We start from the raw sequence: 17,813 nt of genomic DNA, 5'->3' as shown, positions 1-17,813 counted from the left end.
AGCTCTGCACAGACCAAGGCAGCAAGCATTAAGTAGGGCAGGTGAATTTGGAAAGTAGATAAAGGACACAGGAAACCCTGGTTGGTGTAGCTGCGATCAGGGTTTAGGTGGAAAAGGTCCTTAACAAACCCTTTTTTTTTCGTTAGGAAAGAGCTGTCCTAGGGAGTTACTCAGGTTTGTGTCAGGTAAAAGATCAGTTTTGGTTATCTTTAAACACTTCCGTAACAAAGGTCAGGGAATCCCGCTTCGTTATTGTCCCAAAGGTGCTTTTTTCAAGAGGCTTTGTTATGGTTGCATTTGTTATTTTAGTTTACAAAGCTGCTCCAAGTGCAACCTATTCTGAGTGACATAGGATTCCTGAGAATGTGCCTGAGAAATTAATATTTACACTTGACTTCTCCAGTGTGTAATTCTATAGATGCGTGGGACGCAAACCCTTAACATTTCCAACCAAGGTGGCAGATGGAATACATTTGGAGGGCACCACATCAGAGAAGGCTGATCTGCACAATTGTCAAAGCAGGCCTGACTAACACAGAGTGTCTGGAACTGATGCAGCGTTTGCATTTAGTTCCAAAGGGCTCAAAGTGCATCTGCTGGTTGAATAATGAGATGAAGTATGTAATTCTATTAATAGTTGTATTTGGTCAGCTGCCTATGGTGCACAACTGGTATGGCAAGTTTTGGCACACGGGAGCATGGTATGCGTGACTGACTGCTATAGAGCCACAGCATTATCGATAGCTTCTAAAGGCCTATTGACGCTACTTTTCTCATAGTGCCCAAGAGAATCAAATAAGTAATCTAAGGCCCAGGAAGACAGCATCTAGTCATAACTAGTCAAACTAGATTCATCAATAGGCAGAGGAAATAGAGGAAATAAATATGAGTCACACCATTCACAAAGCAAAAATGAACGCAGCAATGGGATAGTTATCTAGAGCCTCTTTTGCCTGCCAGCGATGCCTCAGTAAAAAACTAGCTAATAATTTTGGAAATTTTGATACCGTATTGGTATCAGTAGACATGATAGGAGTCCAGCAAATCAGACTTGGGAGTGTTGAATATTTGATAATGGAGGAATGCTCCAGGAACCTTGATTTGTTGGACAGTGCTGCCTATAATTCCATTATTTAAAAAAAGTATAATTAAAGGAATGCAACTCATTTGCACTTTTGGGATTTGTACATGAATGCAAATATGCAATGTGCCCTGAATGTTTTGAGTGCAATGGAAGAATGGGAGATAAATAATACTTATAGTCTGAGATGGCTCAGAGTACTGATGATGATATACAATAGCCTTAAATAAAATGTATACCAAAAAAAAAACCCTTTTGATTGTTCAGAGATGAACCTCAGCAAATAATCAAAGTTTGTGGATTTGTATCTTTGCTGTATTGTTAAATTATTATAAAATTCTCTCCCAAAGAACCATTGCACTAACAATATTTGAAGACATTTCAACAGAACAGGGAATGAGTATCTCTTCAATCAATGAGACCATTTATAAGACATCTAATGAGCTACAGGTCTCTTCCTGACCTACAATTCAGCAGATAAATGTACTATACCTGATACTTTAGGAAAGGCTATTCTTCTTCCAACAATATATATGATTAGAATGTCATTTGTTTCAGTGGTATACCCTTCTCCAAATTAGGACTGATAAAAGGATTACCTATATATTTAAACTGAATATATACACGTTTAAAGAAAAAGGCTTCCCCTGCCCAGTTGTTTCCAACTCTAGGGGACCAGTGCCCATCTCTGTTTCCTAACTGAGGGAGCATTATCCAAGGATGGTTCCGTGGTCATGTGGCCAGCATGGCTACAGGCCAAGATTCATGGAATACTGCTACCTTTCCATTAAAGTGGTACCTATATATCTACTTGCATTTTCATGCTTTTGAACTGCTAGGTTGGCAGAAGCTGGGCCAAGAATGGGAGTTCACTCCATCATGTGGTGTTTGGGTGGTCTCAAACTACCAGCCTTCTGGTCAACAAGCCCAACATCTGGACTGCTAGGGCACTGCGCCTCCTATATACACATTTAAAACCTGTTCAGTTCACTCACAGAATCAGTGGTCTTCTCTACATGGTTACATAATTGCTCGGCTCCACCAAAAAATCCACAGTAGAAATGACTTAACCGCTAGTTAAGAATTATTTTGTTTGTTGGTGTACATCTTAGATCAAGAACTGGATAATAGGAGGCACACATGCATTGACAACCTGACATTCCTAGTTAAACAGGAGGAACATTGGTATAGGCAACTTCTCATGCTGCGTTACTGAAGGGTTGACATAGCATTGCCTGAAATTCTACACAGCTGTTCAGCAGAAAAGAAAACTCATCCATTGGATTTGATCCTTCCTATGAACTTGAATTTAGTGGCTCATCTAAGCCTCAATCAAATGGTCTAGTAGAGGTATGCACAACTCATGCCCCAGATTTACAAGTAATCCACCCCCAAATAAGACTAAGACCCCAATTTCTCCCCAGTTTTGACAAATACAATAATTGTTAATTTAGTATATAAAATTAAATACACAGAAATAATCATACTATAGCTTTGTTTAACTAACTATATTTAATTTCAATTAACTTCCAATTAAACCAAATTCAGTTTTGCATTTCATGCACCCAATTTTTTTTACCATGCCCCTTTCCCTCCCACACTGTATTACTCAAAAAATGTGCAGCTTTCTGAACAAAAGAAAAGGTCCACATAAAGGAACCAAATTTGTACTGAAAGCAACCAAATGAACTTGAATTTAGCGGCTCACCTAAGCCTCAACCAAATGGTCTGATAAAAATGTATCTCTTTAAATGTTCTATGGGAATTTTGTTTGCAACTGTCACATTAGGTTTGATTACCTATTTTAATTATGAGTTTATGTGTTATTTCAGCTTTTTTTCCCTTATCAGAATATTCTATTCCAAAACATACAATTTTTGTAGTTTTAGTAGATTTTCAATTGAACGCTGATAGATGAAAGAACAATATTTTTACTTTTGTGTATCCTAATAGTTTATAATTTTTATTACTGAATAAATAATAATGAAACAATGGAATTGTTGTGAAGAATGTATTTTTAAAGTAAAGGTCAGACTTTATGGGGTTGATTAAATTTGCAAGAATATGAACCTCATCAAGTCAGATCATTAATGGATCAAACTTTGGATCTCGATTTAGAAACACATTTTTTTCTAAGGCTCACAGTAAACATAATGGAGCAAAATTTGTAATCAAATTTTAGCAAAAAACTAAGTACCAATATAAGCTAGAATTGCAAGACCTTTAGCAAAAGGGAATACAGTATTGATCTATTTTTAAACCAGGAAAACAATGTTCTAAACACACTCTATCAGTATATACTTATTCCCAGATGCATCTGTGCTGCAATTGTTCTACCATACTATTCCTAAACAATTTCTGAGATAGCAAGTCATTTATTGAATTTATTTCTGAATAGCCATATGTCAGGGAGTTAGGTAATCACTTCAATTTTCTTAATGCTAAACTGAAATATTTGACCCAGATATTCTTTTGGCATTTATGGTGAATAAAAACAAGTTTTTGTAAAATGTTAGAATTGGAAGAATTTTTTTAGGGGGGATATGAAGACTTGTTCTCTCATCACTTTAATGTGCTTGGTAATCATAATAATGACCAAGGTATGGAACCACAAGATTTATGTGGAGTTTTGTTTAAACTGAGCTTTTACTTGGTGGTTTTGGCACCAGAACATCCCCTATAAATCCTGCTACTTTGACAAATGCTCCGGGAAATGAGAAGCAGCTAACAGATCCATTTCCAAGGAAGTGGGCCAGGTTCTTCATGACTGAGACATCACCCAAGAATTAATCTTTGATCCTAAAAAGACTATACTGATTCAACTGGAAAAAGCTAAATATACCTAAGACCAGTTATATTTGATGGGAGACAGCAACTTAGAGGAAACGAGAGGGGTCAGAATCTTGAGTTATTTTGTTGAATTTAAAGAAAATCCAACTTACCTTTGTTCCTCTTCAAGCTCTTCTTTGGTCATCATTGTTTTATACTGGTTTCCTCTCAGTTTTCCAGGACTATATTTAAAAGAGAACTTTTCATCTGCTACAAGAGAATGAGAGAAAGAAGAGAAAGGCTATTTGCTGTGGTGAAGTTATTAACATACTGAAACATGTTATTTTTAAAATCACATTCTGGTCAATCTCCTTGTTCTTTTCTTCCTTTATGTTCATATATATTGTAGAATCTGGTCACTGAAAAGAATTGCTGGATCCTGCCAACTTACTTTGTTATTTAGGTGTGTTTGATTTATAAGGAGGATTCCACCCCCCTCCAATTTGGTTCAATGCTGAACCAGATTTGGGGATGTAGTAGTGGAAAAGAGAAAGAACTGGAATTGTAGAAAGGTTCCCAATAATGAAAATTATTTGTATTAAAAACAGAGTATGCCCTGAATCATTGTATATATCATGATTACATAAATTGTAGCATGTAATGCAATGTCTGAATCTAATTTCTGTATTAATATGGACCACTGTTAATGCCACTAGCTGGTCACAAATCGATGGAAATCATCCATTCTTCTTTTCCATCATCTGATAAGAACAGAATTTTTATGCTGTGGGTTGGGATTTTGCCCTTCATGTAATAACAACAAATTATGTTTCCTGATCCCCCTAAATTGGAAATCTGCTCTCATTTAAGTGTTATAATAAACCAAAACCCAGCCAGAGATTTTACCTCTTTTTTATATTCTAAATCATTGCTTCACAGTAAGATTGGATTCACTTATTATTATTTATTAGATTTATTTGCTGCTCCTCTGGACCTCGAGATGAAGACCCTAAAGCAAGGAGATGTAGCTGTGCCTTTTTTTAGTGGAAAGACAGTGGTGGTGAATGTCATTCTTAAAACTTTTATTTGCAACAACAGTATTGATACCATGATTGTCAAAGTGGTTCAGTGCTGTTTTCACCATTAGAGTCTGAATAATGTAGCTAATCTGAGTACATAAATATGCCATAACATTAGCAGCATTAATGATATAACTGTCAGCAATTTGCAACTCATTTGAAAAAATACAGAGCCATCAAATAGGATTTTGCTCCTAATCTAATAAGCTTTAGCCAGAAATGACATGTAATTTTCATGAAAGGTCCAAGCCCTGGGATCACTAGGATGCAGATGGGAAGGAAGCACTTTGTGCAGTATTTACTTAGCACTTAGCAAGGTTATCTTGCCACAATATCTAGAAATTGTAGGGACCCTGGGAACTGAAAGGAAAAAGCCAATTTTAACCATCCAAATTTAATTTGATGTTACGGTTGTGAGCATCAAGGTTTACACAGACAAATGGCACCTTCAACACAGAGGGTAATATCAGCAGACTTGGGGATAAGCCCAATGAAATATACTATTTTTTAAAAAATTAAAAAGCCAACATTGGGCATATTCAAGTGCCATGAAAAACTAACTGTTGGGAGAGAAATGGGTGAGAAGACATGGAAGGCGGCATGGCTGATCTAGTGCGAACAAGAGCAAACACCATTCCTATGTTTTGTTGTACTGTAGGTCCCATATACGTACATACAAAATGTACAGAGTGGACATTATGGTTATCCTATTAGGCATCGCCTCTTGAGAAATTTATAATCTCTGGAGAAAATTGCTAATGCTAGGAAAGATATAAAGAAAGAAAGGAAAAGGATGATCAATTATAGCAGATAGATGTAGTGATGAATGGGATAGACATTTTTTTTTTAAGAAGACCTGTCTATGTGGTAGCTAAGAGTTGATAGCAATTTGATGGCACTTAATCCCACTCTCATCACCATAATATAAAAAAGATGATGAGACTCTGGAAAGAGTGCAGAGAAGAGCAATAACAATGATTAAGGGACTGGAGGCTAAAACATACAGAGAACAGTTACAGCATTTGGGTATGTCTAGTCTAATGAAAAGAAGGACTAGGGAGGCATGATAGCAGTGTTTCAGTATTTGAGGAGCTCCTACAAATGAGGGGGATGGAGTGTCAAACTATTTTCCAAAGTACCAAAAAGCAAGACAAGAAACAATGGGTGGAAACTACCCTAGAGAAGAAGCAACCTAGTACTAAGGAGAAATTTCCTAACGGTGAGAGCAATCAAACAATGGAACAACTTGCCTTTAGATGTTGTGGGTGCTCCATCACTGCAGGTTTTTAAAAAGAGACTGGACAATCATTTGTCTGAAATGGTACTGGGTCTCCTATTCAAGCAGGGGGCTGGACTAGAAGACCTCCAAGGTCCTTTCAACTCTACTATTCAATGTTCTATGTTCTAATTAATCAACAAGTTCAGTCATCTGCAAGGCTGTACCATCTCACCCCAGATTGTCAGAATAAAGTTAGGATTTACTCTTTATTATTGACTATTTACCAAGTTTCTGATTCACCTAGCAACATTTTGTAGAATTTGATTCATATTAGACATCAAGTGAAAGTCCATTAATATGCCTCTTTATAGTAGGGTGTTAGGGTGTAAATGATGCAATATGAGTCATTCCCATTGATTCTCATAGGCCTCAGTACTGAATTTACTTGGATTTTTATACTCTGTAAATGGCTTCCACAATTATTATTTTAATATCACTGTTCTACATTGTTTGAATTTCTAATTGGTAGCTTTGTTTAAGAATGCTGCAGAAATAGCAATAAGAAGTTTGTGGTGTCTTAAAAATAAGGGTGTGAAAAACATTCTGAGTTTGAGCTACCTCGTAGTACAAAACAGGCTGTTCCAACTTCACTGGAAGGGTTCCAATCTTAAAAATAACTTTTAGAATAATGGTTAGTCAGAACACATCTAGTGAGACAGCAACTATTTGATTCGAGCTTAGAACAGAGCTGAAACATAATGTACACCTGTCCTGAAAAACAAACTTTATTAGAGCATTATAGCCCATACAAATGGGGAACTACATATAAATATCCTATTGTGTAAACAGAGATTGTTAATCTGAGTTTAGGATTTAGCCCAGAACAACCAGCAATTTCTTAGCTTTTTTTTTTTTTTTGGTGGCCTTTAGAGCTGAAGGACTACTGTGAAAGAAGATGGCTATAACTAGCAGTCAGCATGGGTTTGTTAAAAACAAATCATGCCAAACCAATCTTATTTTATTCTTCAACAAGTGACTGAATTAGTAGACATAATATACTTAGACTTCAGCAAGGCATTCAACAAAGTAGACCACAACCTTAGCCTCTTCTTAGCCTACTTCTTGGTAAGCTAGAAAAAAGTGGGATAGATAACATCACCACCAGATGGATTCGCAACTGGCTGACAAACCGTACTCAACGAGTAGTCCGTAATGGGTCTAAGTCCACATGAAGGGAAGTAAGCAGTGGGGGTGCCACAAGGTTCTGTCTTAGGCCCAGTACTCCCCAATATCTTCATAAATGACTTAGATGAGGAAATAGAAGGGGAACTTACCAAATTTGCAGGTGATACTAAGCTGGTAAGAATAGCTAACACCCTAGAACAGCAGTTGCCAACCAGTGGGCCACAGCCCACTGGTGGTCCGCGAGAATATTTTGGTGGTCTGCAAAAAAATGCCACCCTAAAGCAACCTCCCAAAGCAATTAATCCAGGCTGTGGGGAACACAAGGCTGCGCCGCCCACATGGCCTGCAGAAACACAAGGCTTCCATGCTTGCATTAGGAACAACATGAGGTAGTGAGAGGAGGGGGGAAAGGGTGGAGGGAGAGAACTTGCCTGGCCACTGGGTTGCTTCTTCAGCTTCTTTCTTCTGTTTTTGGCTGCACACAAGGAAAGCAGCCAAAGTCTTTCTTTCTCTGCCCCAAACTCCACCAGAAATGAGTGTTTGGGACCCTGCAAGGCATCCTGCTCCAAGAGGCTGCACCAGCGAAGACTCATTTCTGGTGGAGTTTGAGGGAGAGAAAGACAGACTTTGGTTGCTTTCCTTGTGTGAAGCCTGCAATGTATGGCTGTGAAAGTTGGACCATAGGAAAGGCTGAGTGCCAAAAATTGAGGCCTTTGAACTATGGTTCTGGAGAAGACTCCTGCAAGTCCCTTAACTGCAAGGCGATCAAACCGGACAGTCCTACAGGAGATCAACCCTGACTGCTCTTTAGAAGGCCAAATCCTGAAGGTGAAACTCAGATACTTTGGCCACCTAATGAGAAGGAAGGACTCACTGGAGAAGAGCCTAATGCTGGGAAAGATTGAGGGTAATAGAAGGAGGGGACAGCAGAGAATGAGGTGGCTGGATGGAGTCACTGAAGCAGGAGACGTGAGCTTAAATGGACTCCAGAAGATGGTAGAGGACAGGAAGGCATGGAGGAACATTGTCCATGGGGTCGCAATGGATTGGATATGACTTTGCGACTAACAACAACAACAAAAATGTCAGTTTCCCAATTGAAAGCATGGTTGAGTTTGTCCAGTGTTGTGAGGTTAAAGAGTTTTTCATCATGTCTTCTGAATTTTAATTGATGTCCATGGATGCTTCATGCTAGTCTCCTCCTTATCTGTTCTACTAAGAGGATATTACAGTCTTTACCCTGTATGTTATAGATTACTCTTTCTTCTTCTTCTTGGACTACTGGATCTTTTGATTTCCTCAAGATGTTTTAGCGGCCTTTAACTTGGTTTGCATGCTATGATGATGCCATGTGTTTGTAACAGTCTGCTGGTTGTTTCTGATATGTTTTTGATTTATGTCATGTTAACTTTTTCATAGCTTGTGTTGATTGCACTGTAGTGGGCTGAATGGTCAGGCATTTTTGAAAGTTGCCTGAGTTACCAATTTTGTTGGAATATGTTGTATAGGTGGTCTATTATCTTTTTATAGAGTTCCTGAAAGCAGGGATTAACATCAAACAAACAATCACGTAGAAACATTACCCTGATCAAGGAACTACCAGAGAAAATCATATCCCAGCAACACTGGCAGGGCAAGCTACTGCATATAAACAGGGATCAAAGTCTATAGACACCTGCATTGATATTGTTACCTAGTCAGCTAATGAAACATCTGCAAGCAAATAATCAGGCTCAAAGAATACCAGGGACTCCACAGAAGTGGAAAATTTTGAGAAACTGAAATTCTCACATCTGCAGGAGAGGGATCACTAGACCAATCAGCTCCCCAGTTCTGGAATCTACCATGAATGTGCTGAACTACTGAGTTCTGACTCTCCCCCCCCTCCCGCCCCATTAAAGGTTGAGAAGGTGGAATTCAGTAAGTGTGGTTTTTCTTGGGAAAAGAATGTGCCTCAGTCGTACAGCAAATGTTTTGCATGAATGGCTGAATATCCTGTTGTATCTGCCAAGTTATTAGAAAGGCTGGATTTCATACCAGACAACAGAAATGCCTTTGCTGAAAACCCTGGAATTAGCCAATGGAAACAATTCTGGGCCACAAGATAAGCGATTGATTTCTTCCAAATGCCATATGGCTTCTTATCTCTTATTTAGATACATGATTTTTTCTTGCTACATATGAACACTTTCCTGGCTTGGAAATGAGAAATATTACTTTGCTGCTGTGTATCAGAATGAGAATTAAGATATATGAAGATGGTCAATGAGCAATATGGCAATTTTTTCTTCTCTAAAAGATGGTCTTGCTATATGAACTGTAGCATATAGAGGAGGTTCCTCCTCCTCTATAAAACAGAATATGTGGATGAAGTGTTAGAACTGTAATCTGCCAATAGCTTTATAGCCGTAAAATATTGCAGGAAAATGGGGCAAGGAAGCATAGTTCCTGTCTGTATTCTTCCACCCTTTCAGGGAAAAAAAAAACCCCACATTTACAATATAATAATTTACAATATAGTAATTTATCAATCTTTTCAGCTAGGACTTAGAAATCTGTTTCAAATGATTGGCTTGCCCTGAGGATTTTTGGTTCATAGCATAAAGCTTACTAACAGAATGTATCATTCTGCAAAGAGTTAAGTCCTCAGGGTAAGTTTATCTATACTGTATTGCTAACCATAATACTTTTAACGAAGTCACCAAGATTGTTTGTTCTGTTGGATGTGCCCTATTGGAGTCAGCAAACACATGGTTTGGGTCAGAAAGCCCTTGTACAAATTTCCTAAACTGAGCTTTCTGGCCCAAACCACAATTATTTGTTGTTTGTAGGAAACACAACTGAATGTATTTCAGTTGGCAAAATATCTTGAGTCAGCCCTAGAAATAACCTTGAACACTATCTCTCACTCTTACCTACAAGGCTGGAGATTATGATAAGAAAATTAGCAGCCTCTAGATGTAGCCTTCTGAACTCTGCAGAGAAAATATGTTTGGCTAGTGCAGCCTTCCTCAATGTGTGCGGGATGACAAATCTACAATTCCTAGCTAGAATAGCTATTGGTATCAGTTGGCCAAACTTACTACTTTATTATTATTACCTTTATTGTCAGAGTACAACATGTGTACAATGAGATTGGCTGAACCTCCCTTTGTGCAACCCCCACCCCAACATAACTCACAGTGAGGACAGAAGTCCCTAACCCAGTCCCAATCTTATTACACTATGTGACCTTGTTGCACAATGCGCCTTTAGTCAAAACTTGCCCTAACAATTAGCTGAAGGACAAGTGAAGCTATTACTTTCCTTTACTTGTTCCACGTTAAAAGTGTAAGGAGAGCATCACTCTTTGATCTTTTCATTGAGGCAGGGTTGGAATCAGCATCAAGGACTATGCAGTTTATGCCAGCATACTCTTCCACCAGATCAAGGGCTGGAGGAAGCACTTTAACATTTCTTTCAAGAAAAAAGTCTATAGTGTTGTATTTTTCTTAAGATTGAGAATGTATCTGCTCCTAAGTTCATATGACATAATTTAGGTCTAAGTATTAATACTTGTTTTTCTAGCAGTTTTCTTTCCTATCGTGCATTTTCTAAATGAATGGATGAATAAATGACAAAAAAATAACTCTTCTTCCATTTTCATAAATAGTATTAAATATTAGGGCTTAAACTGACCTTGTTTGTGTTAATTGGGATCTCCCATGTCTAACAACATTCCAGATATTTAAAAACCCAAAACTTACCATCTTCAGTCTCAGGTTCCTTTACTACTAGTTTCTCATTTTCTGATTCTTGATCTTCCTCCTGAAACAGAAACATTAAACATAAAACTATTGCTTAACTATTAGCAACAAAATCTCCCTGCAAACCAATCCAAACCATGTATATCAACTGAAATTATGGACAGAATTTTAGCTGGAACTCAGGAAAAGATGCTATAATAATTCTTGCTTAAAGAAACTCTGAATTTGCCTATATTTTCCCCCAGATGTTCTTGTAGATTTGCAATATCTATTAGAATTTTTGTCTTTTTTGAACCCATCATCATTTTTTTTCAAAACAAGAGGACTCTAAGGGTAAACATTTAGTTCTGTATCTGCACATACTTATTTTCACACATTTGTTGGCTGACATGTACATTTTTTCTCTCAAATTGTCCTGCTTCCCATCTGTTACTATATAAGACACATATCCATCTTTACTCTTAGATTCTTAATCCTACCTTTTCTACTATGGGTTGTTTTGACCAGCCTTTCCCACTTAAATGTATATACATTCCCACTCCCCACATAATACTGTACATACACTGTACTCACATGCTTCAGGAACTTAGGGTTACTTCCATTTTTTCCCCTCAAGAATAACAATTTTTTAGATCACAGTAGCATTGTATCATGGAAGCATTGTGAACACTCAGCTGCTTGTGGGCATAAACTCAAGAAGCACTTCCTTATGGCAGGGAACTATGGCTCCTTTATGACCTGTGGACTTCAACTCCCAGAATTCCTGAGCCAGCCATGTCTCAAAAGAGACATAAATTCTAATAGTCTGAGCCAATTCTGGGAGTTGAAGTCCACAGGTCTCAAAGGGGCCATAGGTCTGTTGTGGTACACCAGCAGCCAGTGCAGATGGCAGTGGAATCGGATAGTGGGAAAGAAAGGGGACCAGTCAGGGGTCAAGGGGCCAAGACCATCTGGGAGTGAGGTGCTGCCTTCAGAGCCTTTGGAGTCTGGCAGCAATGAAGCAGAGGACCCAGGGGAGCCTGTTCCAGTGTGCGTGTGCGCAGAGCTGCTAGAAGGCGAGAGCAGCTGAAACAAAAGGGGCGAGTCGGGAGTAAGGCTGGGAGGTGACGGCCCCTCACATAAGGGATAAAAGTGAGACCTCAATGAAGAAACCTTTGCAGGAAGCAAAGTAGTTCGATTGGTTACGAGTCATCCCTAAGCTCTGAGTACTTTGGTTAATTTTTTCTTGTACTTCGGTTGGTTTCTTTTATAGTTAATTGGATACTTCTGTTTTAGGCCACATTCCACAGAACTGAAAGGGGTGTGCTTATCTTGGGGGACTGTTTTAAGATTAGTTTTGGCTGGGAATGAAAACAATTCCCAGCGTTGCAAAAAATTACGTTTTGCTTTTAAAACACATTTGTGATTAATTATGTTTGATGAAGCCTGGGTCAGAACAAGGTCCCCACCCCTGGTCTATACTGATAGGAAAGGCAGTGCATTAGGATCAGGCTGGGGTTCAAAACTCAAGGACCACTTTGTTAAAGCTGGTCACAATCTGGTCAGCTCTTGCACGAAAAGAGCCCAGACAGCCCTTATGTTATTTTTGGAATTCCGTAGAATAATTGTAAGCAAGTGATAATAATCTGATTAAGCCTTCTCCAACTTGTCCTCCTCCAGCTGTTTGGGTCCAAGCCTCTCAGAGCTGGAGCCAGCTAACAAGCTAGGCAATCAATAATACTTAATGCCTACTAAACTACTCCATTGGTTGGATTTGCTTGGCTCTAAACTACCATCACTAGATGCTTATTTCTGCAACCTGAAAAAAAATACTTTAAAATTATATGGGCATGATGAATAATTTCAAAAAGAATGAAATCAGAAAAGAAAAAGTCAGCTTTTGACCAACCTGAAAACAGAGGCCCTCTGCAATTTTGTACTTAGGCTGCAATGCACATTTACATTGATTTTTTTTAAAATTCCCTTTCTTGTTTTTGGTTATTCTGGTTATTTCACATTACACAGGGGCAAGATAGCTATGAAGGGAAGGGCCATAATTAGGGTTGGGTCAAATGAAGAGTGCATGCTGAAGATGGAGGTTTAATAACTGCCGGGAAATGTTCTTCTCTGACATTCTGGAATGTAGCAATAGTTTCTTTCCCTCATGGTATAAATCAACTTCCATCATCCTGTGAAGAGCTGGGTCTCTATTATGAAGCATCTCTTCCATCCCCTAGTTCAGTGATCAAAGACGATATGCCACAATGTTTTAGGTGACATGCCCTATTCACTAGCACCTGACAACTATTCTTGAAAGCATGCCCTTTTTTGAATGATTTTTGGAGGCTCTGGAGGCCGTGTGAGAATGGGATATATTCTCATATGGTATCCAAACCCTCTGGAACTCATACAAGACGGCTGCACAAAGAGCACAGGAGCGCCCAAAAATCATGCAAGAACAGAGTTTGCTTTCATAGGGTGTTTGGAGGCTGCAGATGCCACAGAAGAGCATTCTCTGAAGCTGCTTCAAGAGGTTCAATGAAGTCCTTGTGCAATCCAGAGGCATCTTGGGTAGGCCTCAGGGGCCTGTCAACAGAAAGAGGACACCGTCTGAAGGTAAGTGGTACATGACAGATCCTGGCGATCACACACGATTGGATTGAATTTTTTAAAATAAATATGCAAAGAATTGTTTCTCTTTTGTTTGACGGTATGTGTGAGACATACCAGCAGAGTCAAGTTAGGCATTTTCTGAATTGTTGGTACATCAAGCAAAGAGGTTCACTATCACTGTCTTAGGAATTTCCAAGCCTGGAGAGATTTCTTCTTTCCTGTTTGATATCTATGGTTATTAGAGCAAGCAAATAAATGCACAAAAGTTCCTCAAGTATTGGGTGGTTTGAAGAAAAAAAGTAAAAGAGAAAGGGGAACAGAGCCCCTCAAGCTGATGTTGAACCGAGAAAGAAAAAGCAGAAATTATCTCTTTCCTTCCTCTTATTTGATTGATTATTTTAGATATGCCCCCAAACTATCAGGATAAGAAATATATTTTTGAGCTGGGTACAGCTTCATATATTTTTAAAGCTGAAGAGACCGTCTCTTTGTTCTTAGTGATCCCTAAGAAATGAGAGCTATATGAGAACTATGTAGGCATGAGAGGGAAACTAGATATCACAGAATTCTTTAGGGAATGCTTCAACCATTTTAATTCAAGGTGTATTTGCACATAGTCTGGCTCCAAATTTACAATTAGAGAGATGACTTTAAATAGTAGCATCTCAGTGCACCAATCTATTCATTTTTTTCATACTCAACACAAACACATAAGTAGGGGTATGTATACACACATATGCATTCGCTTTTTCATTGATACTTAGGTGCCAGATTGCAAAATAACAAGGCAGCGTTGTATTTATTTTTCCTGTCACCATGGAAAAGAGCGAAACAGTCAGATTCCAGATGATGGGTGGGCCTGCTTCTTTCTCAGAACCTTGAATTTCCCTGGTTGGATTCAGTGGTGGCTTGACAGCTTCCACCATTTCCTAGATTTGCACAGGAGGGTGTACACAGAGAGGGCCACCAGAGGAGACTGTCACTTCCAGTTAAGAGGACAAAATCAAAATGGAAAAGAAGCCAAGAGCAGAAGGGAAGAGCCCTAGGCTGTTATCAAGATGTGATAAAACAGACATATTCTTTGCACCAAATGTCTTGGGAATTTAAAAAGCAGTTTTATAAAAATCAGGGATTTCTACTGTTATTTCTAGCTCAGAAATCAGGGTAAAGGGTGTCCACCAGGGAAAAATGTATATTATTCACTAGCCTTCTTCATTGCAGTTTGCATTCAGTGCTCTTTAACTCACCCAACCTAGCATCACTACTACCTATACCAGGGGTAGTCAACCTTTTTATACCTACCACCCACTTTTTTATCTCTGTTAGTAGTAAACTTTTCTCTAACCACCCACCCATTCCAGAGTAATGGTGATTTATAAAGTAGGGGACAAAATCCCTACTGCCCGCCATGAAAGCTGGAACGCCCACTAGTGGGTGGTAGGGACCAGGTTGACTACCACTGACCTATACAATCATATCTATTTTAATTAACATTTCCAAAAACAAGCTCCTTTTGCCTCTTCGTTCACTTCTTATGAAGCCCATATTTGGGGAAAACAAAGTTGTGACCTACCCTGAGTATCCTTTGTTCAGAAGAGCTGCATTACAACTCCTATGGTTTCTCCTCACTATAGTCAATGCTTTTTCTGGGAGCAATCATTAGGGAGTGAGTCCACATTGGGAAATGTGGATTGCTTTATACCAGAGGTCTCCAAACTTGGCAACTTTTAAGACTTGTGGACTTCAACTCCCAGAATCCAGCTATGGAGAATTCTGGGAGTTGAAGTCCACAAGTTTTAAAAGTTGCCAAGTTTGGAAACCTCTGGTTTATACTGAGCTGAATTGACACTTCTGTCTGTAGTTTCTCTAGTTCAAGTCTACAGCTTTTCCATCCTTACCTGGAGATGGCAACAACTGATGGTGGGTTTCTGCATATTTAGAGCTAGAATGAAAATTGTCTTGGGAGAAGGTTCAGATGGGTCCTTGTTTTTATGCGTACCTATCTATTATTTATTTATTTAGATAATGTATATGGCTGCCCACACACATTCAGTGGTTCTAGGTGGTTTACAAACAATAAAAACTTGGTATACAAAGGGTAAAAAAAGTACCTAGGTCATGGAAAAAAGACCTCCAAATCACATTTTTTGATGTCTATTAATGGTATAATAAATATCATTTGCCTTATGCATTTGTAAAACTAATGGTCTTTTATTAATTTTGATGAGTTATGAAACTTTTAAAAAAAGAAAATGGTTGGGCTAGCTAGCTGAACTAGCCATCCTTGTCTGGCAGGGCCATAAACAGAGTTTTATGGTTAATGGGTCTGTTATTAGAAGCCACCTAATAGATATAATAAGAATTTGGGTTCACTAACTAAATTTGAACCCCTTTAACCCTTTTTGAGCATGTTGGTTCCAGCCGGTCCCCAAATGGATGCTAACACCTCAGTAGCCACATTGTTAAGCTTTTCTTTGTGGATTGAGCTTAGCAACATTCATACTGGACGCCTGAGTCATCTGCTTATAATTTTCTGTTTTGCAACGAGTCATAGCTATTGCTGCAGAACTGCCAGCTGAGTGTATTTGAGTAGTTATCTACTTCTCTAAAGTATTATCTATTTTCTAAAAGTGTTTTAATCCACTTATCTCCTCTTCACTCCTAGTTCAGTCAGTTTAACCTGAAATATGTGCTAAATCACACCAGATTTTCTTACAAAAGCTTTAATTATGTTTCAAATTCCATTGCAACAAACAAGTTATGTTGGAGAGCATAAAAGAAATTCAGTGCTCCTAATACACAAATTCAAAGTCTTGTTAGTAAATACAGAATGGGGGGGAGGAGAGAGGGTCCTGCATATAAAACCTAATTGACCTTGAAATTCAGTGCTGCAAAAGATGATGATGGCCTCTAAGTTGGAAAGTTTAAAGGCAGATTGGATGCACATAGAGATCACTAAGGGTGATTTCTCTTGAGATTCAATGTTACTTGGACTAGGGGGTAGCTGGCCTTCAAATCCTGAGTTCACAGAATTTCAGAAGGACAGAAGGCTACATTTGGATCTCCTGCTTGCAAGGACGTCAAATAGACCAATGTGAGAAATAGTAGATTACGATGGACTTTTCTCACATTCTTATAGCATAATTGACCATGACATTCATAGGAATGTGATGTGGAAGAAGATAGTGGCGGCAGGGGGAACTTCCAACTGTTGCTTTACTTGTCAGGGATGGTTTTGGAATTGGATTGGAACCTATTTAAACTTTAATTTCTAAATGAAGAAACTCACAAGAGTCCCCTTGCTTATTTCCTGAAGGGGATTCTGCAAGGTAAGGTAATATAAATGTATTTGAAGTAATAGTAATTTGTGGTGATGTATAAAAAATATAAACTTTAAAAATGAAAAGATTGGAACTGATGTTTTTTTTGTTATTGGACTATTTGTTATTGTTAAATTACACCAGAGGTGGTATTCAGCAGGTTCTGACCAGCTCTGGAGAACCGGTAGTGGAAATTTTGAGTAGTTCGGAGAACTGGCAAATACCACCTCTGACTAGAGATTTTATAGTATCCTTCCCCTGCCGCGCCCACCAAGCCATAGAACCGGTAGTAAAACATTTGAATCTCACCACTGAATTACACATAGATATAATTGGTAAAATGTGAAATTAGGAAGTTATGATAAATATATTAAATAAATTTAATAAAATTAAGAATATAGTTAAAATGAACTATGAGGATTGTTATAAAAAGATTAACATCAGTTTTTATGATTAATTGAATAGATTAATGTATTTGCAATAATAAACGTAATAGAAAGTAATTAAGGGGGGAAATACCATGTGGAATCCAGCTTAAAATGTATATCTGTTATGTAGTAATTAGGAGATTCTTGTTACTAACTTACAAAGGGATAACTAAAAAGTGATATTATGATAAATCATTATGAATTAAAGGGGAATTGAATGATGTATAAGACAAAGGGGTGGTACACTCAAATTAGTAATTAAGGGGGGAGTTTTTTTCTTTTTGATATTAGAATTAGGATGGAATGTTTTGAATAATGAAATAAGAGTATGCGATGAAATTGCAAATGTGACAGATAAAGTATAAAAGTATAATGAATAAAAAGAAGAAGAATT

General features: G+C 38.2%; 1 protein-coding gene across 3 annotated transcripts in view; it reads right to left on the bottom strand.

Moving 5' to 3' along the window:
• MXRA7 (matrix remodeling associated 7) overlaps nt 1–17,813 on the bottom strand; it is a 56,163-nt gene that overhangs the window by 16,099 nt on the left and 22,251 nt on the right. For all 3 annotated transcript variants that reach the window (XM_087924791.1, XM_087924793.1, XM_087924790.1), the window contains exons 2-3: nt 11,080–11,140; nt 4,024–4,120 (exon numbers count right to left, since the gene is read on the bottom strand). In XM_087924791.1, the coding sequence (XP_087780917.1) occupies nt 4,024–4,120; nt 11,080–11,140 (158 nt within the window). The remainder of the gene's footprint in view (nt 1–4,023; nt 4,121–11,079; nt 11,141–17,813) is intronic.

This window comes from Pseudonaja textilis, chromosome 2 (genome assembly GCF_049901715.1).
Source record: "Pseudonaja textilis isolate UNSWEBS1 chromosome 2, rPseTex1.2, whole genome shotgun sequence".
NCBI lineage: Eukaryota > Metazoa > Chordata > Lepidosauria > Squamata > Elapidae > Pseudonaja > Pseudonaja textilis.
Note: the sequence above shows the minus strand (reverse complement) of the source record. Positions and strands in the feature narration are given on the sequence as shown.